Raw genomic sequence first — 27,188 nt, 5'->3', positions numbered from 1 at the left:
GCCTATGGGAGGGCGCCCGGAAATCACCGCCGAGAACCCGCCTCGCTAATTTAGCTCCTTAAAAGCATTGATAAAAAAATAAACAGTCCTTCGGCAGTACCAGACGGCTTCACCGCTGCTTAGCGCTAGCTCCGGCGTCCCCGTACTAGCCGCAGCAGAATGGCCAGACAGCGTCGAATCAGCAGCACCTCCCTGCATGCTTAACTCAGCAGGCACAGGTACCGGTGCCGGTTGTAGCAAAACACGCTCGGATTCGCCCTGCCCGCAGTTTTCCAACAGCCCACACCGTGATTGCGCCGTAAGTTTCGTGTGAACTCGCACGCACACGGATGGCCTGTCACAATTAACATGGCAGCTACAGCACAAAACACAGAAAGTTGCTGCTCTCGCGTAGGTTTCAGCGCCATTTTCTCGCAGAATGACATCGAACCCGTCGACGGCAGCGAAAACGTCCCTCAATTCATGTTCAATATTTACGAGCTAACATGCGTCGTCTGCTGAAAGCCGTCTGCACGTGCACTTCCCTTTTTGCACCTGCTTGGAGGCTGGTGCCGCGGTTCATTGCACCAAAGCTGCTCCCGAATCAATCGCGGACGGCGGTGCAGAGGGCGCTGGGAATCGAGGCCTTTGGTGCAGTGCACCTCGAACCGGTGCAGGCGGTGCAGTGAACAACAGCTGAATCGAATGCAGCTAATGGCTTTGGCTCTAGGCTGCGCACCCCAATGTCACAGGTCGAATCGCGCCGCGTTTAGATTTGTGCGAAATACGAAAGCGTATTTCGCGATTTCGGTGCGCATTAATGAATCCTATTATGTTGAGCTTTGATAGTGTTAGCATGGGCGTGCGGCTAATGCGACCAATATGGTAACGCTTTGCCGTTCCTACCGGTGTCGCGCTTGCCTAGCCGCTTCTGCCACATGGTCATATTTACAGCAGATGGCGTATTTATCATACGGATATCTAAATATAATATCTGTTATTCCAGAGCCCTTCAAATACGGCTCTGCGCACAATCTACGTACAGCCTTAGGACGTTAAACTCACAAACCACTGGCACGACTCATTTCTGATGCGCATCGACGGGGCACGTAACACTATTGCGCGGCCGCCCGTGGTCTACAGTCTGTAATTTGCAGAGCCACACTGCTACGCGTGTGTACGACAGGGACACAAGGTTATTTCACATGTGGAATCATGTCTGCCATCTTCGCCTTCGCAGTTGTATTCGCCGCCAGTTTACATGGTGTCGGCCGAGTAAGTGCACATATATTAAGTGCCTCACCTGTTGCCGCAGGTGATGGATCATGAGTACTATTTTTTAATCAATACTACAGCGCTTGATAATGCACCGGTACTTCGCATTCAACGATCCCTGCCACCTGGGTAATTTCTGTTGACAGCACACACGGCAGTAAACAAATGCGTCATTCCAGGGAAGCCCACAAGTCAAGCTTTCCCGCCTTTATGCAATTACGGGGTGCCGCGTGCCACCTCGATCACCGCGTAAACACTGCCCACCGATGAACATAAACGACGCCCTCTGCAGTCTTGAGGCTGTGCTCACATCCGCCGCGCCCGCGGAGACGGGCTTCAAGAAGCACGCAAACACGGCCAGTCAGAGCGCCCTAGCTGGCGCCGCCGTGCCCGGCCGACGTTTAAGGGCACAGGGTAAGGTAAAATTAGAAAAAAAATCGTTTTTTTTTCTTTTGGAATTTTAGAAGTTCAATTCTTTCTACACATGTTCCGTGATCGCACTTTCCTCAGAAAGCCATATTTACGGCTGAAAAACGCTTTTTCCGAAACCAAGTAGTGAGCGGCCACGCTTCCTTTCAGGATTAACGTCAATTTTTTCAACCAAAAAGTCCACCACCTGATTTCAAAACTTGTCTAAAATCAGCTACATATAAAAAATTGTCTGGCAACTATTGTACAGCTCCTCTTTTTTAGCCAAGAATATATACCTGAGACGCTTTGCACGTTTTTTCCACGTTTCTGCAACCTTCATGCAGCTGCGTCCGAGTGCTATCCCTTTCGATCAGTATTGTAAATTGTGCCGGTGTTGGTTGCTGCTGATAAGTTGAGATGCCCAGGGCAAAGAAGAGCACGGCGCTGTTGTCGCGCGGAAATTATTAGCCACGGCACATCTGGCAACCCTGGCGAAGCAGAATCGTTCGTCGCCTGCTAGACGGACGATTATTATTATTATTATTGCTAGACGGATATTCCGTGCAGACGGCACTGCACGAAATTGGTTGCCACCGCATTTTTGGAGCGTAGTTCTCGTGCATTCTACTCAAGATGAGGCTAGACTGCGAGTCCCATATCCTTTGTGTACCGAAGCTGTGTCGCAATCATACCAGGAATTGCCTTAAAGGCCCTTTCTCGGTGATCACTCTCTACCTCAAGCCACAAGGAAAGAAGTCCAAGCCCGCCATAGTTTTGCACCTTGGCACCGCAGAAAATCCGAATGGGCCAAAATACAGGGTAAGGCAATGATTATGATGTGGGCGCATCCGTCTCGAATGAGTTCTTGCTTTAATTAGTCATTCTGTGGAAGAAAACTGCGTGAACGTAGAAAGTTATTCTCTCTTTACCTTGGCTGTAATCTTTCATTCGCGTGCATCGATGAACACTGCAAAGCGCTGGCAGACGACGGACGAAGGGAGGACGAGACATACAGTGCGCTGAACTAACAACTTTAGTATCAAAGGAAGGCGATCCGCACGTTTTTATACAGTAACCCACGATTAGCCAGTGATTACAGGGCGCATGCGCCATTCAAAGAAAAAAAAGCGAAAAAGCAGGGGCAGCGCGCAGGAACATTTTGAACCCACAACATGCAGGAAACAAAAGACATGGGTGTCCGACCCACTCCGGTTGGCCAAACATATCAGGCACACCCCCATTCACACCGAAACCAAGACGTGGCAGCGAAGGGGAGAGGGGCGGGGGAAGGGACGAAATAAGTCTTGGCAAAAAAAGAAATATCTACCTGTTAGTTCAGCGCACTGTGTCTCGTCCTCCCTTCGTCCGTCGTCTGCCAGCGCTTCAGTCTTCACAATGTTAAACCAACTCGCCCAGCAACATACCCTGCCCTATACAGGTGACCGGCTCTTGCATATAAACCTCTATAAAGTGAGAGAAGAAGCTGCAAAGATATAAAGTTTATCTTGCTTTAGGCACAAAAGTGGTCATGCAGTTCTTCAAAATCGGTTCTTGCATCCAAAGAAAGTTAATCTCGCTTTTAGTGTGACTAAGTGCACAGAAGAAAAGAGATATGTGATGTTTGAATAGAGTTAAAATTTCTAAAATTATGTGCACGACAACTTTTGCCAAGGAGCAGTTGCAACTGCAAAGCGCAGTGAAAAATGGGTTTAATTGAGCAAGAATAATACCTGCGCTATTTCAAACATCGTATGGTTCATTGGTGTCTGGACCATCCACCCATAACCATGTTCAGCACACTTGTCCTGAGCATGCGCTTAGTTATAGGAATTTCTAGTTTTGGTGAAATCAAAACGTACACCTTAAAGTGTCTGTTCTGGCTTCATTTGCTGAATTTTCCAACTTCTAGTTGAGTAGTACAGCAAAACACAGGAAGCACTTGTCTGCTGCTCAAGACACTTAACTGTATTGGTAGGGAGTTGAGACGTGTTAAGGCGCGCTCACACTAGCGGGAAGCTTCCCGCGCCGGCACAGCGTCAACGTCGACGCTGCCTCACAGCTCCTCAGAATGACGCTCACACTGCGCGCGTTTTCTCGCTGCGGTTGTCTTGGAATGTGGAGAGAGGAGGCGCTGAGGGAGGACCCGAACGAGCAGAAAGTGAAGGGGATAGTCACGTGACACTAGAGAAGACTGGAAAGCGCACCCTGCTAGCTCCCCTCCCGTCGCCCTGGCAAAGCAGCCGCCGAGTGCCCGGCCGGCCGGCCGGACGCGCGCAGCCTCCGCCTCCGCCGACGGGGTCACTGAACTGGGACCGACGTCACGGTTCACGGTCGGCGCCCATTGCCTGTTCTGGTCACCGGCACGGGAAAAATAGGTACCGAACCCATCGCTCCGCGGGACGGCAGAGCAGGCTGTCCGCGGGAGAAAAACCGGCTTGCGCGGGAAGCGGCACGCGGAAAACGTCCAGCGTTGCGCGTTTTCCCGCTAATGTGAGCGCGCCTTTATGCTGTCTTCAGTGAAGCAGTTGTTGGCTGCACTCATTTAAGTGGTTCGCCCATTACACCACAAATGTGACTTTAGTAAAGGATTGAGCCATTCAGTCATTGTGTGGTAGACAGTCACATTATAAACAAGGAACACTGCACTGTTTTTCACAAATTTCAGTAGTTGTAAGTTGTGCTAGGCAGTGATAAATGTGATCAGTACTTGCAGCTCTACATTATAATTATTTAGAAATGGTAGTAGACTGCTTTGCTGCATAACAGTTGAGAGCTCTACTTCGTCCCACAAGTGATTTGCAGCACTCTGAAACGTAGACCGCTCTCATTTAATCTGGATCAAGGAAGACAGCAAATAGCCCCTGAAATATTTCTGCAGTGTTGTGACTGTTTTTGAAATAGTTATTGCAGTAACTGAAAATATATTTTATGATAGCGTTTTGAAAGTATGGGGAGCATTTCATTCACTGGTCAAATTATCACTGAAACTCTGCACAAACACAGCACTGAGGAGGCCTGCTGCAAAGTGGTGTGCTGCCATTTGTGAACATGGCGTTTGTAGCTGGTGGACATTGGTGCACTTTCCATCCCAGTGTGGAGCCACCAGTCGCGGGGACCATGGACGAACACGTTTTTGCAGTGCATACCGTTCTGATTGGCTCAGATCGCTGCAGCCTTCACAGCGCTGCAAACGGTTGTGATATAGGCAGAACTGATTCGAGGGGCTAGCACACAATGCTAATGTTTAGCATTATTTATAGGTGCACTGTGCTGCCTTGTCTTCAGATCTTGTACTCATCACTAACCTGGCAGGCATTTTTCCCCTCTTTAGCACAAGCAGGTTAAATTGCATACGCTTTGAATCACATTTTGTGTAGTGCATCATGCTGAGATAGCCAGTTAAATATGAGCTCAAAGACTTACTTTTTAGCTAGTTATTCGGTGAACTTATTAACACGCGATGTAGAACTTTCCAACTAGTGGTGTTAGATTCAAAGTTGTTATGAAGACATAGTGCGTAGATATAAAAGATATATGTTGTAGATGTAAAAAGATGCTTCTACTGTGGTATGATATGGCCACAACGAAAGGACAGCCTTTATGAAAAATATACAGGCCATTAGGTTTTCTTCATAGCCATTCAATGTGGCTAGTTTTGCATTGTTGCCACTCCAAATATCTCTGATTGGGCTAAATTATCATCATTACTCTGCTTAGGCTTAGACACTCCTGACATACCAAAAGAGCACCATTATAAGGCCTAGTAGCCACCTGCTGGCCTGTATGAGTGCACAAGATTGTGTTTTGAACACAGGAGGAAAGAAATTTTGTGAGCAAGAGGTGCGGTGGTGGCCATTGCAGCCGAAAGCTCCCATGTTCACCCGGCAGCCATAAAAAAGGGATCCATGTTGACCTGAGTTACAAGGGCTGCTGGTATCAGAGGGGCTGGGCACTCTCAAAATTTGCCACCTATAGTTATATTATCATGGTAGGCCTAGGAATGTGAAAATGGGTGTACTTGTTGGAGGACAGCATGCAGTAATGGCAATCACTGTCAGTTCTTGTCTTGAGGGAGGAGGAAAGTTTGGGAGCTTTTTTACTTTCTGCTTTATTGACCTTGAACTTTGATTTATTTGCAGGCTGACGGCAATATTGAAAAACTCTTCACAACATTTCTGTACAGAGGACATGCTACTATTCAGATGAGACGGCCAAAGCATGATGTGTTCATTACCGAGGTAGGTAGTAGTGAGAGGAATGACGATAACTTCCATCATACTGTACCTTCACCATCATTATCTCTACCAAGGTAGGTGTATTTCTGCAGGGCATTATGGCACTTTTGTGTTGGCTTTATAATTTGCAGGCTTTATATGAGTGCAGACTTCTCTGGACCACCACAAGTCAGTGCATCTTATGTGGACAAATCTCAGTCTGAAAGCCCAAAGGAGTTGTTAGTTATCCCATCAAATTGTGAATTTTGCTTGAGAAAACATAGTGACAAGGGTGCCTGGGAAAGAAAAGTTGTGTGTTAAAGTGCAAATTTTCATAATATTGGGAGTTATCAAGTTTTTCTGAATAATACTAGGATGCGGTGTTCATGAAGGAGCCCTGCGACATAAATCAAGCTTGAGTTCATCATTCTTTGTATGCAAAGTAAGGGACACTGTGATGCCTGAATGCCCAAAGATATCGCTGAAATCGTAATATTAATATTTAAAATTTTCTCCAGAAATGCTTGTTTCAAATCGGCGGTGTCAAAATGCAGTGGCCATTTTTGGCAGTGGAAATGAGGTGGCATCGAGTTTGAGTGCGGCTTTTTCGGTTGGTTGGGCATCCAGTTTGAACCAGTTGTTCCTTTATACTCATTAATTTGATAAAAATATTATGTCTCTGAGTTCCGTAAGTTTTTTGCATGACACAAAAACTGAAAAGAAGCAGGGAGAGGGAACAAAAACTAATAAGTACGAAGCTAGGTGCAACACTTTCCATTTCACTTAAAACTTTCATGGACACAAGTGCTGTAGTTCAAACCACACTGAGAAGGCAGCAAAATAAAAAAGAAAGCCAGTGTGTCCACGCACCTTGCCCAAAAATGTGAAGAGGAAAGCCAGATAAGAGATAGGAGGCAACGTTATAGAAAGGGGGTGGAAGGAGCAGTGTTAGCCTTGCAATCCTACCAACAAAGAAACATCAGGGAGCTTCCTCTCTCGAGTTAGTCACCCCGGCCCTGTCTACAGCATGCAAGCTTCTACTGCCTGTGTGCTAGGTGCTGTTCTGATTGGTAGTGCCCAATCTCAGCACTGGGTGAGTAAAATAGGCTAGCGAAATGCATTTTTGCCTGATCTTTTTATTTTAAATTTTCAAAGTGGATTAACTTTCATTTAAATGCTCCGAATTCAATAATTCTTTTTGTTCTGGTCTCTGGAACACATGAGGAATCCATTTAATCAGATTAATCAGCACTGAGGAAAACATCGCGGTGCCCTTTCAACACATAGTCCCAGGGGGTTTGGACTTTCTAGTTTTTATATAAAAAAATTTGGCAAACATTTTCCAGTGTTTATTTCAGAACACGTTTTGGTTTTTTTTTTGGCCGGTATTATTTTCAACAAATGAGTTACTGACTTTTTTTAGTGATCTAATGTGACAATCTTATGTGATCAAAAGTCATTTACAATCTATCTCGGTGCTTTTGTCAGCATGAACAGTTTGTTTACCACTAATTATATTAACTGCAAAGGAGATGAGATTATGAGGTTAAGAATTTTGTGGGGATAAGGTAGCTGCAGCTGTCACAGGACAGGGTTAACTGGAGAGATGTGGAAGAGGCTTTTGTCCTCCGGTGAGCGTAGTCAGGCTGATGATGATGATGAATCATGCAAATGAGAGTACTTGGAGCTTAGCTTGTAGACGGCATTGCTATCATCATTAAAAAAGGGCCGTAATTTAAATGAGATAGCCGACAGACAAAAACGCAGATGGAAGTCTACATCTAAGAACTGGGTTGACATGTTATCGTTGAGTCATTGTGCTAGGTTGAGCGAGAGAGTGCGGCATCACATGGTCTGCATGTTGATGACGGCAATGGAACTGCTGCTCAATTGTCATTGCAGCCAGAATATGGTATTTTTTTCTGTGATGCCCAAGCACGGTTTAATGTCAGTGTCATACACGCAGTTGATATACTTACTTAACCGACTAACTGCTTTAAGTGGGTGATGATAGCAAGCAATTGGTGCTTAGCTAGCAGGTTGCCAGGAGGTGGGGCTTCCCAGTCTGCAGAGGCATGCAAGCTAATGGAGCAGTACCTCAAATCACACGACTATGCTGCCTATCCAGCAATTCCCTTGTAGCATCACATCCCTGGATTCCCTATGAGTGTAACTGATGATTAACAGTGAGCTTTAGCTTGACTTTGCATGCCAAGAATGCTGATCTCTTTCAGTTAAAACCGAATTTCAGAAAACTGATTTTGCTGTGCTTTTATCCGCTCTTTGTGGTTTATACCAAACAGCCCAAACTCTGTTCATAGGCTTGTCTAGCATAGGTTTTTAAGACATTGGCTCCTGTGTGCATCATTAACACTTATCTGGCTTTTTGTGTCTTGAATGCCCTTCACTTCCCTTAACACCGTCAAAGCTGTTTTTTGCAGTGCTTCATTGCACATATACGCCTCTTTATTTCTAGATAAAACTCACTTTTTTCCAATTTTTGAACCACAGAAAGTTCCATAAAAGTTGGGTTAAATCTAATATCTGCTCATAAATTGCTTCCTTAAAGTGTATTTTTTCTGCTGCAGACTAATAAACTGAGGCACTGTGTAGGTGCCAACAGCCACCCTAATCCCATATGAGAAAGGTCTTCATAGGTAATTACTGGTGAGTTCATGGCTGTGAACTTCATTTTAGATGTCACTCGAGGCAAGGCTTTTCCTGCAGATGAATCTTAACGGTGCTTGTTAATTGATAGCTCCTGAAACACAGGTTGGTGTTATTGTATTCAGTGCTACTTATATGCCAATGTTGCCTTTAAGGGGTCCTGAAACACAACAGAGAGTTATCGCACTGTGGCGATGTACTAGCATAGCCATATACCAAACTAGCCAGGTGTCTGGTGCATATGTGCAGTGGTCAGGTTGGCCACTGCACATGATATCTGCCACTGCATATGTGCAGTAGGTGCCTCACTAGTCTGGTATGTCTCCACTGATGCTAAAACCCTTTAGTTTACTAAATTTGCTGAATATGTGGGGTACGATTGAGGGCTACCACTTGTGGAATAAATTACCACAAGAGTTCTTCGAAGTCTATTTGTTATCCATAACTAAAAATTTCCTAGGCTTCCCCTCTGCTCTCTCCCTTCCTACTGTAGTGTAGCATACATGCCATCACTGACACTGTGAGGTGCTTGTGGCATTCCACCTGGTGGCTGCTTTTTTGTGCTTTTTTTTGTATGTACAATGTGATTTTTACAGGCTGAGCTGGACAACTTAGCGGGAATGCTTGGCGTGCTTTTCTGCCCCTCTGATACCATTAGCAGCTGCTATTAGTAATGCGGAATGAACCCTTCTAGCTAACAGTAGTCACCTCCTAGCTGTTACTGAAAAGTAGGGGTGCGCGAATATTGAAATTTTCGAATACGAATCGAATACGAATATGAAGAAAAAATGGCTTCGAATATCGAATATCTGGTCAGCACTAAAAATAAATTCAGAAAAGATAAACAAGCAAACATTGTTGTTCATATTTTTTTCAAAATATTGTATGGCCTTTGCAACTGAAATAAACAAAACTAGACTGCCTGAGCATCGTATAAAAAAAACATGATGTGCGCAGAAATGTATACTGCTTAATTGAACAGCATAACAGCATCCAACCTGTAATGTGGTCAGGCCAAATGAAATCCATAACATGACAAGACTGGAAACAAAAATAACATGATGGCTAGTAAAACCTCATTAATTAGGAGTTCAAAGAACTGACAGAAATGCCCGTGTTTTCAAAGGTCGATTTATAAAATGCCCCGCAGCCTCGAAAAAAAAAAACCGACAATGCGGTAGTCTTATGAGGCGGCTCTATTGTGCAAACACCTGTAAGCCCTAGACGAGTCGCCCATTTTAGTGTGCTAGAAGAACAACACAAATGTAAGCAAGGGGTCGGGGAACACATACTGGCGTCGGAATGGCGAGACTGCCTCTAAAAAGAAAAAAAACATGACCAGCGATGCGTCAGTCAGCGTCTGAAAGCGGCACGGTGCTGAGATTGGACTACTGGCGAATGCACGGGCCGACAGTTACCATTGCCACGGGCGAGAAACCAAAACTACACGGCCAGGTTTTTTTTTTTACCTAGTGACAGGGGCCATCCGAACGTTGTCACGCCTGCCGTTACGCCCACTTAAGAGGTGCATGGGTTACAGTGCACCATGGAAAAGGTGGGGTTTTTACAGGATCGCTTGCCCTGTTGTGACACCTCAACTCGCCTCGGGAGCCTCACGCGAAATTCCGCAAGTAGGCTTTCCCGCATAGCGTAGTTGACCAAAATAACATGGCGGTGGTCACGCTCAGAGAGTTAAGATGACAGAACGAATGCCATTGGTGTGGGCATTAATTAAATAACATATTACGGAAGGATAACGCGCTTTCGCGTTAAAATTGTTAGAAGCGAGTCGTCCCCCATGTTGTTCGCAGCACGTGTGGTATGTGGGAAAGCCCACTTGCGGAATTGCGCACAAGGTCAAGCCTAGCGGCATCGGAATGCGATCGCTCCACGCGATAAAGGGTGGAGAAGAGAGAGAACAGGGCCTTTATATTGCTTTACTGGAACTTTAAACTCTATATTCAGATAATTTTTTTGCCCAGACATTGCGCTTTTGCCACAAACAAATTAACGAAAGTCGGCGCGGTATACGATCGCTGCCGAGCATTCGGGAATTTTCGAATATTCGGAAATTCACGAATATCATTTCTCGAATACGAATATGAACCGAATATGAAACATATTCCTTTCGTATTCGAAATTTCGAATATTCGCACACCCCTACTGAAAAGCAATGGATATGAAAAGCACCTTATTGGTGAAAAAACAATGGTATAATGTGAAATGGCAAGGGAAAGGTAAGACTATTTTCTGCGCAGAAAAGTATAAGTTTTCATCTATACATAAGATAGCTGTGTTTTGCCAAGATGGTGATCGGTGCGGGATGTAACGATAAGTACAGATCGCTTACAGTGTGCAAAAAAATGTTTCAAGGCCCCTTGAACAGTGGGCATTCTCAATTTGGACATTGGCATTGAAAGGTTGGTCTCATCATTAAGAGTATAGGTAGCAGCTATATGAAAGAGAACACTTATTTGCATTCAGTCAGTAGTTAACACTTGTATGAGCGACAAGCACACTCACTTTTTTTCTGGATAGTTTTCTTCAACACAAATAAAAACCATACACCATACGACAGGGTATTGTAGTTGGTGAAGTCCAGAAGGGTGTCATCATCATCATCATTGGCCTTACTACACCCACTGCAGGGCAAAGGCCTCTCCCATGTCTCTCCAATTAATCCTGTCTTTTGCCAGCTGCATCCACCCTTTGCCTGCAAACTTCTTAATCCCATCCGCACACCTAACCTTCTGCCGCCCCCTGCTGCGCTTACTTTCTCTTGGAATCCTCTACGTTACTCTTAAGGACCAGTGGTTATCTTGCCTTCGCATTACATGCCCTGCCCAAGCCCATTTCTTCCTCTTTATTTCTTGATTTGACTAGGATGTCATTAACCTGCGTTTGTTCTCTCACCCACTCTGCCCGCTTCCGGTCTCTAACGTTACACGAATCATTTTTATTTCCATGCCTCGCTGCGTTGTTCTTAAGCTGAACTCTTTTTGTTAGCCTCCACGTTTCTGCCCTGTAGGTGAGTTCCGGTAAGATACAGCTGTTGTACACTTTTCTCTTGAGGAAAATTGGTAAACTGCCACTCATGATCTGAGAGAACCTACCATATGCACTCCACCCCATTCTTATCCTTCTAGTTATTTCCCTCTCATGATCCGGATCAGCTGTAGCTACCTGCCTTAAGTAGACTAAGTACAACTTCCAGGCTCTTGCTGCCAACTGTGAACTGCTGTTCCCTTGCTAGACTGTTGAACATTACCTTGGTTTTCCAAATATAAATTTTTAGATCTAGCATTCTGCTCTGCCTGTCTAACTCATTGATCATGATTTCTGGTTCACCTCCTGAGTGACTCAGCAAGGCAATGTCATCAGCGAATCGCAGATTATTTAGGTATTCTCCATTTACTCTTATTTCCAACTGTTCCCAATTCATGCCTCGTAATACCTCCCGTAAACAGGCGGTGAATAGCATTGGCGAGATCGGGTCTCCCTGCCTGACGCCCTTCCTTTTTGGAATTTTATGGCTGACTTTATGGAGGACTATAGTAGCTGTGCAGTTGCTATATATGTCTTCCAGTATTTTGACATATGGCTCTTCTACCCCCTGATTACGCAATGCCTGTATGACTGCTGAGGTTTCCATTGAGTCGAATGCTTTCTCGTAATCAATGAAGGCTTTATATAGAGGTTGGTTATATTCTGCGCATTTCTCTATAACGTGACTGATAGTGTGAATATGATCTATTGTGGAATATGCTTTATGAAAGCCTGCGTGATCATTTGGTTGATTAAAGTCTATTAAAGTCTAAGGTTGCCCTGACTCTATTAGCGATTACCTTAGTAAATACTTTGTATGGAATGGATAGTAAGCTGATCGGTCTGTAATTTTTCAAGTAATTGGTGTCTCCCTTCTTATGAATTAAGATAATGTTTGCATTCTTCCAAGCTTCTGGTACGGTCGAGGTCATAAGGCATTGCGTATACAGGGTGGCTAGTTTTTATAGCACAATGTCCCCTCCATCCTTCAACAGATCCGCTGTTACCTGATCCTTCCCAGCTGCTTTTCCCCTTTCCATTGCTCCTAAGGCTTTCTTTACTTCCTCTTTCGCTACTGGCAGGATGACGCATTGCTGTGCACTACTGTCTTTCTCATTAACACTGATTACATTGGCTACTGTACAGATTTGTGTAGAACTCTTTGGCTACGTTAACTATCTTATCCATATTGCTAATGACATTGCCTTCCTTGTCTCTTAATGCATACATCTGGTTTTTACCTATGCCTAGTTTCCTCTTCACTGCTTTTAGGCTACTTTTGTTCTTTAGAGCACGCTCGATTCTCTCCATATTAAACTTCCTTATGTTGCCTACCTTGCGCTTAATTATTAACTTCGATAGCTCTGTCAGTTCTATTCTGTCGGTAAGGTTAGACGCCCTCATGCTTTGGCGTTTCTCAATCAGATCTTTCGTCACCTGAGATAGCTTTCCGGTATCCTGTCACACTGTCCTACCGCCTACTTCTCCTGCGCACTCCGTAATGATGGCTGTCAGATTATCGTTCATTGTATGAACATTGAGATCGTCTTCCTAAGTTAAAGCTCAATATCAGAAGAGTGTAATGAGCCAAATTATGGATTACGAGCCCCATCATCTATGAAACAGCATACCTCTCACCATGCCTTTGAGCACTTCAATTTTTCTGCCACCTCGGATGTAGTGAATATAGAACATTGACTCACAACCTGTGATATGTGAAGGTAGGAAGTTACAACTCCTGGTCTTGCACACAAAATTTCTAGCCGCTGACTTACAGGTCAACAACAGTGAGCAACTGGCCAGCTTAAAACCATGAGCAGCAGTAGGGAGTTGCAACATGGATGGAGAAGAAACAAATGTGTTACTGGCAAGGTGCCTCCAGCACCCCAGTGCCAGGCACCTCTACGGTCAGCGAGCTGCATGCTTGAGACCCCTGTTAGCAGGTCATAGAACAGTCATGGGAGTGCTACGAATGCAGATTTATAATGAAATCTTATGGTAAAAAATGAATCTAAGAGAATGAAGAAATGAAGGCTTTCTGTAAAAGCCTTACTTACCTTAAAGCAGCAGTACTGCTTGTGTTCCTTGAAGATCTCCAGTAGGTGACATGTTTTGAGGAATTCCAATGCTTTTAAAACTCCATGAACATGAAACACATGCACAGTTCAGGTGCACATGGATCAGGTGCAAAAGAGCACACAACAACGATGATGTACGTGAATAGCATCTCATCAGCCTCGAGTGCATGAGACTCACCTGGTCACCAGAAGCATGGCTTTCTAAATATGCCTGCTCCATGACTGGCATGGAGCATTAATGTCATCTGTTACTCTCTTCATGAGATTAAAAATTGTATCCGTCAGATATGGTTTCAAAGCTCCCAACTCCTTGTCATATATCATCCTGTTGTCTGGCAGTATATCTGATGCTGCTATGCTGTACTACTTACGTGTGTGGCTTCTGAGAAATCCTGGTTCTTCAGATCAGTACCTTACCTATGTTACGAGCAATTTTTTTTGTCTCTTTTACCCCATGTGCTTGATCTTTGTAGGACATTACTCATAAGTAAAATAATTAGTTTTCTGGCAGATTTCACTTTTTCGTATTCAGTCATACTTGCAAGCATATCTGTTTAATCAGAAGTTGTAACATTTCTTGTTGAGAGTTCATTTGCTAAACTGATTATGATTCCACTGCTAGCATCACGCCTGGCCTCAGGTTTGTCCAGAACAAGATTAAACTGGAGAAGTGAGCAAGAGTGAGGCAACTAGATCTATTTTTGAACTAGTTTTTGGTGACCCATGTATAAACTGATAATGAAGTGGCTAGTACACTTTCATGCCTGTACTCTGGAACATTTCAGAGCAGGAGCTGCATGAAGCTGCTGTTTGTCAGTTTTGGCCAGCCATAGCTGTACAAGAAATTGCAAGTGTGTTCCATGTACAAATGTTAGCACAAAATAAGAGACAATGACAAGACAAGCGCGTTGTCTTGTCCACCTTTCTTGTGATTGTCTCTTATTTTGTGCTAATGTTTGTACATAGAACTATGCACCAACTAGCCCAGCAACAAGTGTTACTTGTGTTTCATGTTCCCTGCCTCCATGCACTTTTCTGCAAGCATTAAATGTTGCCTTTGAAACAGTCCCTGAAGCGCTTATGTGGGTCCATCGCTGTGATTCTTTCTATCACTTGCCACTTTCCATGAAGAGTGTGGAGCAAGTTTTGCGTCCTGATATCTTTTTTTTTAAATTGAAAGTTTTTAGGCTGAAATGGAGGCTTGAAGCAACCTCTTATGCACTTTATGCACTTTACCTCTATGCATACCATTGTAAGAGTGAGGGCAGCTGTTGGTGACACCAGTGGCACAGTGCATTGGTGACCTCTTCGTAGAGCACTGTGTGTGTACTCTTCAGGTGTTCATTCATCTTGGGAAAGAAAAAGAATTTGTATGGCGCACTGTCTGGGCTGTAAGGTGGATGAGCCAAAGCAGCTACCCTTATTGTTCTATGACATCATTTGGAGATTGGTGTACTGGGCACGGAAGTGCATCACTGCTGGTGGGCACAATATCAAAAAATGATGCTCTCTTGGGATAGTGATCATTTTAGACTATAATATAAATGTAACATCTTTCAGTTCTATCACCTACTAAAGAACCTACAGCCTGGAAGGCAATACAAAACTTATTGAGCACTCTTTGTATTATGCCAGGTGGTTTTCTTCTTATTTCTGCAAATTAAATGCCAGCATTGGCCAGGTTTCTTGTGTAGGTGGAGAGGAGTGCATCCTTCATAAGCACATTATCAGGAAAGGATGTATGAAAAGTCACACAGCAATGGCTGTTGGTCGGCTGAGGAGGCTATGCATCACACGTGCTATGCTCCTTCTTTAGCACCGAAGGGAAAAGACAGAGAAAAGGCAAGTGTAGCCAAGGATGTTTCAGTGCCGTTTTTATTTGAACGTTGACTCAACAGGCATTAGAATCAGTGGTTCTCTCTTTCCTTTACACAGGCTGACATTTCAGAGCTACGCCAGTTCCTTTGCTTGCTACGTCAGGTGCAACGTGGGGACATTCTTGACCAGTGTGTGTTCTCGAGGCCCCCTTCAAAGGTCACTCGGACCCAAGAGGCATTAGTTGTGAACAGCCAGCACAAATATCCACCTCAAGGATTCCCAAGTACACTGAAGAGTTTGAGGATTGAGGCAAGTTGAGTCTACTGCTGCATTTTTATTTTGTGTTGCAGTCATGCCCTCTGGGAAGCTAGGCTATGCTTTTTTCTTTTCTACTACTGATGTGATGAGGGCAACAAATTTAACTGTCATTTTAGTTGACACTTGGCACACGACATGTTCACCGTGTGGGCCCACACTGGCTCCCAAGAATGTCACTTGTGTGTATATGCAAGTGCCTTTGAATAGATAACGCTCCCGAGTCAAAGCAAGATAGCAAGCTGGGCAAGTTTTGTCTCAATGTCTCAACCCCAGAAGTGCAACGTCAGACGGTGCGGTGATGCAGTTTCATCTGATTCTGGCCGCCTGTCGCATGCCCCGGCTTATTTTGCTGCCGGTTGTTCATGAAATAACTGGTGAAGCTTGTATTAATTATTTACATGCTTAAAAATGAAAGCTGGTTAGACAATTAACTCATTTCGTTCTCAATGATGTTTTGTTTTGTGAAAATGTACCTTCAGTAATTTTTTTATGGAATTCAAGCAGATATCAGAATAAGTTGCGCTGCTCACGCTGTGGCCACCTAGCCCAACTTCCTCTTTCTTGTCCGTCACCGTGTGCCATGGCCTGCAAGCCAAGCGCGGCGCAAGGCGCGCTACAGGGCTCCCCCCCCCCTAGAGCGGAAGTCACAGGATGCGCCCAGCGGATATGCTTGGAGGAAGTTGCGCACAATGGTGGCACAGTCAAAGCGAGAGCGAGTGGACAGCCGACGGGTAGAGGAGTGGCAATGTAGGCTGGTTTGCGGCGGTCAGCAGCCACAACGTCTTCACGGACGTTGGCGTCTAACGTGAAGGTCTTCTGCGCACGATGGAGGGCACGGAACGGTCCATCGTAGGCCAGCGTGAGGGGAGGATGGATGTGGTCACGGCAGATGAAGGCATGGGTGCAGGAGGCCAGGTCCTGGCTGACGAATACGAACTGAGGATGACGGGTGGCAGAGATGACAGGAGTAATGTGGCAAAATGTGTTGCACAGGTCTCGGATGTAGGTGGAAGCATCATCGATTAACAAAGGGGAGGAAGGGAAGAAGAATTCCCCAGTGAGATGCTGAAGAGCTGCCGAGGTCAGCCTTCAGTGCTGAGCGAATGCCCAAGAGGATGAAAGGAAGGTGGTCAGATTGGCGTTCCCTTGGCTGCTAAGTGGTAAGGGCAGCCCTCAGTTGTCGATGCACACGTTCCACCGTGCCATTGTTCAAAGGGTGGTAGGCGGGTGTATGGATGTGGCGGACGCCCAGAATATTGACAATGGCAGTAAGCAGGGCCGATTGAAATTGGCGGCCACAGTCAGTGGTGATGACAGGCGGACAGCCGAAGCGCGAGAGCCCCAGCAGGCCATGAAGGCTGAAGCAACGGTCTCAGCCGTAGTGCCAGTAATGGGCAATGCCTCGGGCCAGCGGGTGAAACGATCCACACATGTGAGTAGAGAAGAGGCTCCACGTGATATCGGGAAAGGTCCAACAGTGTCTATGTGAACATGGGAAAACCGCGCGTCGGGCGGCCAGAAAGGAGAGGCAGGCGTGACAATATGCCGGTGAACTTTGACGCGCTGGCAGTAAAGACAGACAAGTTCGTGCCCAGTGGCAGAGGTCGACATCGATGCTTGGCTAAAGGAAGTGAGATGTGATCAGCTTCTGTGCTGCACAAATACCAGGGTGGCTCATGCGGTGTGGTTTTTTGAAAGTGGTGCGACGGAAAGCCAAAGGTACGTAGGGGCGCGAGAAGCCAGTGGATGTCTCGCACGTAATGAACTGGGAGGAAAACGGCAGTGGACATTCGACGAACTACAGCAACGTAGATGAGGAGTGAAGACAACCGTTGCACTGTGCAGTGCTTCATGTCCAGTGGTGATTCGAACGCCATGGCACTAACACAGGAAGGCGCGTCAGCAGCAGCATGACGGAGATCCACCATAAAATTGGAGATAAAATACAGTTGGCGGATCTTGAGTGCAGTGTAGGTGCTGTGGTTCCTTTGGAAGGCAAACATCAGGGGCTTATGGTGCGTGATGATGTGAAAGTCCTGGACCTCCAGGAAGTGGCAAAACTGCTTGATGGCGAGGTACACAGCGAGCAGTTCTCAGCCGAAGGTGCTGTATTTATTCTCAGGTGGCTTCAGCTTTTGTGAGAAAAAACCAAGAGGCTGCCAACTAGAGACGTGCTGTTCGAGAACTGTGCTGACGGCATTGCTTGAAGCGTCGGTGACGAGGCACAGTGGAGCACCAGGAACTGGATATATGAGCAAAGTGGCGTCGGCGAGCGTCTTCTTGGCAGCAGCAAATGTAGCTGCAGTGTCTTCAGTCCACTCAGGAGGTGCAGCAAAATCATTTTTGGTAGCCAAAAGAACGATCAGAGGCTTCAGGAAAGAGGCACACTTTGGGAGAAAGCGGCGTTGAAAGTTCAGCAGGCCCAAGAATTCTCTGAGCTTTTTAAATGACGTGGAGCTGGAAAATCTTGAATGGCTTTCACTTTGCTGTCGAGAGGCCGAATACCTTGTGGAGTGACAAGGTGGCCTAGGAACTCTATTGTAGCTACGCCAAAGAGGAACTTGTTGAGGTTCATGACGAGCCCATATTCATCAAGCCGGTGGAAGAGGGTGCGCAGAATAACTTCATGCTCAGAACCAGATGAACTTGCGACGAGATCATCGATGTAAGCAAACACGAAGTCGAGACCTCGCGTAACCTCGTTGACAGTTCGCTGAAAAGTCTATGCCGCGTTGCATAAGCCAAAAGGCATCCGCACATACTCAGAGGCCGAACAGTGTGGTAATGGCAGTCTCTGAATATCAGTTATCAAACTGATGAATCAGAGCTACAAAAGCTATCAACAACAGTACAAAATTGCTTGATGGTTGCTTTCCTTCTTGTAGCTGTCTTTTCTAAACTACTCAAGTGTAGCTATTTACATGCTGCCGTGGGACCCTTTGCACAACCTGCTTGTCCTATTGTTTATGTTTTATAACTCTATAAGTGTGTTTTGATATGACAGCCTTGACTGATATTAAACCATTATGTTGTCATGTTGTCACCTTTTGTAAGGCTAGCTTTGTGGGACTTGTAAGCCATCTTGAAGGTGTGGCATTCATACCAAGACGCACACGGGTCATTTCTTTCAGGGCTGCATCATGGTCCAACCTGGCAGCGACGTACTGGCACTTGCCAACCTTTCTGTCTTGAACTTGAAGGCAGACGGGATATATGCATTGCCGACCGAAATGAGCAACCTGCCTTTAAGGTTCTTAACAGTATCAGAGAACCGTATCACGGAGCTGCAGCCTGAACTTTTTGAAAACAGACTAAGCAGCTGCCTGCTGTGCCTTGATGTTTCCAACAACCAGGTGAAGTTATTTTCAAGAATTTTGGTTTCTTAATGATGGAATTGGGTTGAATAGCAGTAAAGAACTGCCTTTGGCAAGAGGGAAAATGAAATTGCTGGGGGCTGGGTTCACTGAAGAGTTTTGGGAAAGGCGTATGTGCAGAATTGTTGCATGACTTACAATTTTCTCAGTTCAGGAAGTTATGACTTCAAGCATATCATCTGTTCCTATAGTTAGTTTTCTTGCACTGCACTGGGCTTCGCTAAGACAAATCTAGCTCGCATCGGTTTAGCTCATTAATTTTTTATGATGTAAAGATATTTAACAAGTGAATATCACTAATAGGTAGCACACAAGCCTTACTTACTCTGTGCCATCTGTACATGTTAGTTTGTCTTCTGGATTCCAACCAAACTGTTGGTCATGATTCTGTACATGTGTGCATGGAAAAGTCGCTACTTGGATTACATTGATGCTAAGGCAAGCGACTTCGGGGCAGTCCTGTGATGGCCCATATGTTAAACACCTCTGGTTCATCAAGTCATATCCCCCCCCCCTTTTTTGTTGTGTTCCTGCAGGTTAGGTGAATGAAATAGGCCATCAGTCATGAAAAGAAATGTTGTAGTCAGACCTCATTATCCCTAGCTCAGGTAGACATGAAAGAGCAGTCCAAAATATGGCTCAGTTACATTAAATTAAAATACTGTATGGTATTAAATGAACATGGTTGTGTAAGTTAGAGTAGTTTATTTAACAAGTTAAGATCTTTAGTAAATGTAATCAGCGAAGTAATCGCTGACCTTGTTTTGCTTCATTCACACATTAGTGCATCGTTTGGTAGCATTCCCTGACACCAAGAAGGTGTGGTTGGTTTCCTTGATCATGCAGTAGTTCTGTACTATGTCTGGAACGGCTAGTTTACTGAGGCAAAAAGCAGAGGTTCAGCCAAGTTATGTTTTTTTCTTTAGTGGCTCGCTGACTGCAATAATAAAGCATTTACGATAACTTTACTGTTAACACAATCTCTGGGAAATCATTTAGATCTAGTGCCATTCAATGCGGCAATAGAAAGATTCAACAAATGGCTCAATCTTCAGTCATGCCACGTGGCAGTGTTACTGCCTTGCAAACTGGAAAGCCACAATCTTTGGTAACCAAATGCAATGTGTGTATTCAGGAAAAGCCAACTTCTAAAGCAGGTTGAAGAAGCATCGAAGGGATATAGACACGGAATTTCAAGGACCGACAAGGGATGGACTGGTTGTTTCCTCAGCATATAGGGACACCACCCAGCAAGTCTCAATCACTAGCATTCAGTGGAATGTAATTTAATATGATTTTCATTATTGGCTGATGAGCAGCTTGAACATTTCCTTCTGCACAGAAATTGACATCAACTGTCAATTTTACTGAAATATAATCTGATTACTGATCATTACTGAAATTTCAGATTACTGAAATGTAATCTGAACAGAACAAAAATCATGATGTGGAATCTGACAGGCTGCTTGCATGGTGGATGCATGAGCAGATGAAGTTCTTCTTATATTATATTTTTGAGCCCACACGTTCACCAATGCTGCAGCAGGCTGAATGTGATGTCACACAAGTGTTGCACACTGGCACTGACCTTAACTCAAACTTGTTGTAAAAATTGGCTCGCAGTTAATTTGCTTAGCATGATTACTGTGGTTGTAGGGATCTTTCAAAGGAAAAACTCCATCCCGTAAAAAGTTCCTGTCTATATCCCTTTAAATGTGCCCTCTTGCACAGGGCAGATATTTCTGTGCGTGCTTCCATGCACGCATAATAGTATATGTGTGCGCATATATGTGTTGCATAGGATGTGCCATACGTGTTATGTCACTTAGATGCATTGCAGGAAAAAAATTTATGTATGTCAATTGTAAAATGTATTTCATTCTAAGATATAGTATGTGTATTCAGCTTTGGATCAAAAAACCTTTAGGAAATGAAATGCATAAATGAAATCTATAAAGCTTATAGATGCCTATCATGGTACTGCTTCCACAATCGCCTCTTTACTTTGGTGTGTAGTGTAATTTTTTCTGGACTAGGAGTTACAGTGTGCCTAGTGTAACACTGTGGAGTTGATTATTGAAGCCCCTTATGTGTTATGCCTTACTTGTCGTGTTTAAAATGCTTTTAGACTTTTGAACTATAATTGTGTCACAGCATAACACAGGACCCTTAAACTTCATCTGTGCAGCTTACAGTTCTACCAGAAACACTGTGCAATGCACGCAAGCTGATGTCCCTGGCAGCTGGACGCAATCGTCTTCACAAGCTACCAGATGGCCTTGGTGATTTGCCCGACTTATGGATGCTTGATCTAACCAGCAATGCTCTCACGGTAAGTTCTTTGCTGATGTGCCTGCTGCAGGCAGGGTATACCATCTAAGGGTGAGTGCAACAACAAGAGACAGAAAGCATGGGCTGGACAGGCATTGGCTAACAGCTAGACATTTCATTTAGAAGCTATAGACCTTTTCATAAACAGGTCGAGGAGTGCTGCCATATTGTACACTGGACGGTGCTTGTAGTACAGAAAGAGTTGAGGATTAAGCTCCCCCACAGTCTCGGCTGTCGTGAAAAGGTCTCTACAGTGTTCACACGCATGCAGTGGTAACATCAGTGCAGCGTAGCAGCGAAACAAAATGTAAGTGTGTAACCACGTGCACAAATCATTACACTTTTATGCTTAAAATGAAATTGCACCTTTGGCGGATTTTGTCAGAATGGTGCCTCTGTTTCAGACACACACTCACTGGTACATACAATTCTTTTTTATTTTGTACATGATAGGCTTTGATGGTGTTGTGTATGCAGTAGAACTTCACTGATATGATCCCGGTTAAGATAATTTCGTAGTTCATATGCTCAAAATTGCAAGTAATATAAATGCCTCATAGGGTTACACTAGCTGTTTTTATTCTGGTTAATATGTTTCCAGATAATGTGATTTCCCGGTAAGTATCTTAAAAATTTTTCCAATTCTGATCGTATGGTACATTCAACCAACCATACAAACGTGCACAAACAGACGAGCGGGCTGACCCTGCGGACACACAGCATCAGCAAAAGCCCAGTTGTAGTTGGCCACCAGAGCGGCGTCTCCGTAATGTGCCAATGCAATGGGGACGAAGCATCCGAAAACGGCAGTGCGCAAGAGCTAGCTGACCCTGGAGGTGCGCCACACGAACAGCAAAAGAGTAGCAGCAAATAGCTGCCACTGTGGCTTCTTCCTAGTGCATCTTAAAAGGACCATGAAATGATGTTTACTGAGGCTAGGAAAAGTGCACTAGCGATCAGTATTTCATCACTCATCACTGCACCAGAAAAATTTTTAAGCTAAGGGACCGAACACCGACAAGAAAGTGTCATGAGATTATGGTGGAAATGAAAAGTTCTTGCCTCATATTGTAAGGATTGAGCACTGCAGTAGCAAAGAAGCAAGGATTTATAATTTTAATTTGGCAGTGAAAATCACAAAACTAACTTAGGTGCCATTGTGCAATGAAACCCTGCCATTATTAGTGTACTCCACCACGTGACCACATTTCGGTAAAATATCACTGATTTGTTTTATGTGCACAGCGTTTTTTTCTTTCTTTCAGGAATGTTCCTCATGTTGTGTATACTGCATGCTCTCTTCAGTGCCCAATTTGATGAAAAGCAATGCTCCCTTCGCATCGCCGATGATGTGTCGCACTGCTTTTCATTTATTAGATGAAGCGGCAACCACGCTTCCCTAAAACCTTCGTCAACAACGCGTATGTCCCTGGTTCTTTGCAACTATGGGATTGGAAATTAAAATGGACCCTTGGGCCACCATGGTCACTTAGTGGTTATGGCGCTTTGCTGCTGACTCGAAAAACGCGGGTTCGATCCCGGCCACGGCAGTCACATTTGGATGGAGCCGAAATGCTAGAGGCCCGTGTACTATGGAGTGTCAGTGCACGTTAATGAACCCCAGGTGGTCGAAATTATCCGGAGCCCTCCACTGTGGCACCGAGTCACTTTGAGACGTTAAACCCCCATAAACCAAGCATTAGAATATGACCATCAAAATCATTTAAGGTTCTCTTTAAGATGGGGTGAAGCATTCAAAAATGACGGCCATGACAGTGAAAAGCGTGCTTACTTCTATCAACGTCAAAAAAACAGGGCATCTTTTTCAGTGACTGCTGACCGCTCTTTTTGCAAAGGAATACATTGGATATGCAGTTTTTATGCTGCACTGTTTCAATCAGTTGACTGCACAAATGACCACAAATGCAATAATCACATAGAAAGAAAAGGAACTACCACTGTCCCTTCTCAATGTTGAATTGTAAAAAAGACAAACTAGCAATAAGAAAGTATGCTAGCTAATCTTTCTCATCTCTAAGCTTGTTACAGTCCAATTTGCCAACCTTTTCTGTCGAGCATAAGGAATCTCAAGCAATTTTTATTTCAAAATGTTTGAGCATCATTATCATGAGTTTTGCATCTGCATCGTAGTGAAAAAAAATTACCACTTAACTGTCCATATTACCTTTAGTATAGTGCTTATTTTCTGACTGGCAAAATTTCTGGGCCTGAATAAGCTCACTGCATTGGTGTTTGTTGTAGTATATTTCTTTTTGTTCCACTACCCTTCTCTGTGACCATTTTTTTTTGCAGTTTTAAAAGCAGCCCCCTGCATTTAAAGATGTGCTTCATTGAAATCCTTTAGCCTGTGATGAGTGATACCTATATGTAAACTTTGCAGTTGCTACCAGCCAGCCTGCTGAAGCTGAGCTGGATCTCTATCTGGGGTAACCCTTTGAGTTCTACTGCTGGACAGCCCATGGAGCACACTGCAGCTTCATGGCAGGTACCCTTGCCTCTGACTGAGCTGGCGGCCCGAGCTGTTGTGGCTGTAGGGTAAGAATTTTTTCTTTTCTTACAAATCCTGACTTACCGCATGAAGAAGCTCCACTGAAAGTTTCACAACTCACTTTAGATTAGCACTGCAAGAGTGTTTCTCTCTGTTCAATAAACTGGGCTACAGTTAAAAAAAATGAAAATTGGTTTTGTGGAAAGGATTGGGTGTAGTTACTGTCTTACTTTTTATTTGACGCCCATACTAGGCTGTGAGGAAGGGACATAAGACAGAAGGACAGAAGGAAGAGAGAAAAGAGAGAGGCATCATAGTGGTGGACTTCAGAGTGATGTAAACCACCTAAGGTTCCCTAAAGTTGCACTGACATCACATAGCACACGGGCACCTCTTGTGTTTTGCGTCTATTGAAACATGGTGGCTGTGGGCGGGATTGAACCCACGTCCTCGAGCTCAGCAGCCAAGTACCATTGGAGCCACTGTGAAAGGCCCGCAGTGAAGTCTATGAAGCTCACCCCCAAACTTAATGGACTAAAAAAAATAGAAAAAATTATTTGGAGGATGACAGTGCAAACGGAACTTAGTGGATTCTACGGGGACGACTGCGACTTTTACGAGGCAGTGTAATTGCTTTAGCAACCTGTAATTAGTGCATGCTGTTCAATAAATTTTGCAAATGACAGGAAGCAAGAACCGCACATGCTTTTTTTGTAAAGGTTTATGCTTAAACTGTTCTCATATTCAGCAGAACATTGAATACCAGAAAACGATGTCATGAAAGTTGTTGGCACTCTGCCTGAGGCCCCGCAGGGGGGCGTCTGCAGCTTGCAGGCGTTAGTGAGTGGCGACACCACGGGTTCCCGAGCATCCGCAGGGACATCCCCGCAAGGGAATGATAACAGTGCATCACCATGGACCCGAGCACCCGTGCTTAGCCGTGCGTGGCATCGCCGTGGCTGGGGAAAAGGGGATCCTGGTGGTTCAGCCGAGGCCGAGCGTTTGGATCTTTAACGCCCGTCAGCGGAGGCAACACACCACTTTGGCCCCAGCTTCCTGTAGACGGCACCTCCGGCCTGACCCGCTCGGGGGAAGTTGGCAGTCGCCTTTTCCTATCCTCCCCTCCATCTTTCACTTTCCTATCTCTTTCTCACAGCTCTCCTTTCTCCTACTCACTTCTTGGTTTTTCCTTATTTTCCTGGCGGCGAGGGTTAACCTTGTGTGACTAACTACCTTGAGTTGCATCATATTTGGTTATAGTTAGGGTGTACAGCTGGCGTGGACAGGACTTGCTTGCAAGTTCCTGTCTCGTCCCCAAGTTGGGCTTGATGGTGTGTGGCTGGCACCGTAGCCCAAAATCACACTTATTCTATGGCTAACCTTCTTTCAGCAACTGATCGCCCTCACAAGAGAGGGTGGACCGAGGTAACTCAGAATTTCATGAAAAAAAAGAAACAAAATTTCCCTAAGTTTCAGGTGATTCATAGTGAGCAAACTGATAAATCTGCTAGAATAATCTCCCCATTCATTGTAGAAAAATGTTTGACAGGTGCCTTGGGCTTTGGCTACAAGGTTACAAAAATGGCCAGTGGAGACCTCTTACTGGAACTCCGAGATAGCGTCCAACACTCAAAACTTTCCAACACTCTGTCCATGGGTGACATCCCTGTATCCATATCTGCCCACCGATCCCTCAGTACAGTCCGTGGTGTAATTTCAGAGAATGATTTCCTCCACCTCACTGAACAAGAAATCAGAGAAGGGCTTGCTGAACAAAACGTCGTTGATGTCCACAGGATAAAAATAAAAAAAGAGGGCAAAGAAATCCCAACAAAGCACATAGTCTTGACATTTGCACATAGTACTCTCCCATAGTCTTGACATTTGCACACAGTACTCTCCCAGACTCAATTGAAGTGGGTTATCTAAAAATAAGTGTGAAACCCTACATTCCTAACCTTCGACGATGCTTTAACTGCCAAAGGTTCGGCCACGGTTCAGTGAGTTGCCGCGGTCGTAAAACTTGCGCAAAATGTGCTTCAAAAGATCAGTCTTCTGATGACTGCGACCGCGCCCCACGCTGCGCAAACTGTGAGGGAGACCATGCTGCATATTCCAGGGCGTGTCCGTCCTGAAAGAAAGAAAAAACAATAATCACACTCAAAACTACTGAAAACATTTCTTTAAAAAAGGCAAGAAGGTGATGCACACACACAAGCACATTCTCCTTCACAGCAAAAACAAACTTCCCAGATGTGGTGCGTGGGCGCGGCGCACCACAACAGGCTTCGGCACCTGTCTAGGCCACTCGCAGTGAGCCTGTAGCAGGGCCATCCGTGCCCCCCGGTGAAGTAGGTAACACTATCCCACCAACCCAAAAAGAGGCCTCGCAGACCCCCATGTCTATGGCCCCCAAGACCTCCTCCCACAGGTGGAGGTCCAACTCTAACGTCCACGTGCCCTCTGCACGGTCGTCCAGCGCCTCTGCAGAGGCGATGGACACGACCTAGGGCAGCCCCGTGCCATCCACGTCGGGTGGTCGGCGGAGCTCTCTGGATCGGTCAAATAAAGACAGGCCTCGAATCAAGGGGCCATAAAGAACTTGATCTAGTTTTTAACTACATAGAAAAACAAAATTAAGATGGCTTTCATAATGCAATGAAACTGTAGAGGACTTACGAATAACTACAGTGACATAAAAGATATCCTAGGAGCACACACTCCTGTGGTGTTATGTCTACAAGAGACAAATTTAGGGCCTCAAAACAATAATTTTCTTAAGAATTATACTGTTTTCCGCTGCGACGGAGAACAGGCGAGCAGGCTGTCAGAAGGTGTGGCAATTATAGTGAAAAACAGTATCCCGGCTAGTGAGCTTAAACTAAGAACAAGACTTGAGGCTGTAGCAGCCACTCTGCTTGCACATAAAACCATTACAGTGTGCTCTGTATATATTGAGCCACAGCTGAAAATAACGCTCCTTGACTTCGAGGGTCTTTTAAAGCGGCTACCAGAGTCATACCTGGTAGTTGGCGACTTTAATGCACATTCTCGTTTTTGGGGAAGCGAGAAAACTGACGCTAGAGGGCAGCTCATCAGGGATTTTATTCTGTCCACTAATGTCTGTTTGCTGAACTCGGGTAGACCCATATACTGTTCCCCATCCTCG

The 27,188-nt window shown here is 44.9% G+C and overlaps 1 protein-coding gene across 1 annotated transcript in view; it reads left to right on the top strand.

The window, feature by feature from the left end:
* The first annotated feature begins 1,194 nt into the window (after nucleotides 1-1,194).
* Nucleotides 1,195-27,188, top strand: part of LOC144124273 (uncharacterized) — a 41,243-nt gene continuing 15,249 nt past the window's right edge. The window contains exons 1-7 of the mRNA XM_077656914.1: nucleotides 1,195-1,254; nucleotides 5,805-5,903; nucleotides 15,605-15,800; nucleotides 16,659-16,807; nucleotides 18,913-19,158; nucleotides 21,368-21,511; nucleotides 23,912-24,066. Of these exons, the coding sequence (XP_077513040.1) occupies nucleotides 1,195-1,254; nucleotides 5,805-5,903; nucleotides 15,605-15,800; nucleotides 16,659-16,807; nucleotides 18,913-19,158; nucleotides 21,368-21,511; nucleotides 23,912-24,066 (1,049 nt within the window). The remainder of the gene's footprint in view (nucleotides 1,255-5,804; nucleotides 5,904-15,604; nucleotides 15,801-16,658; nucleotides 16,808-18,912; nucleotides 19,159-21,367; nucleotides 21,512-23,911; nucleotides 24,067-27,188) is intronic.

This window comes from Amblyomma americanum, chromosome 1, assembly GCF_052857255.1.
Source record: "Amblyomma americanum isolate KBUSLIRL-KWMA chromosome 1, ASM5285725v1, whole genome shotgun sequence".
Lineage (NCBI taxonomy): Eukaryota > Metazoa > Arthropoda > Arachnida > Ixodida > Ixodidae > Amblyomma > Amblyomma americanum.
This window is presented reverse-complemented; position numbering and strand designations above follow the sequence as displayed.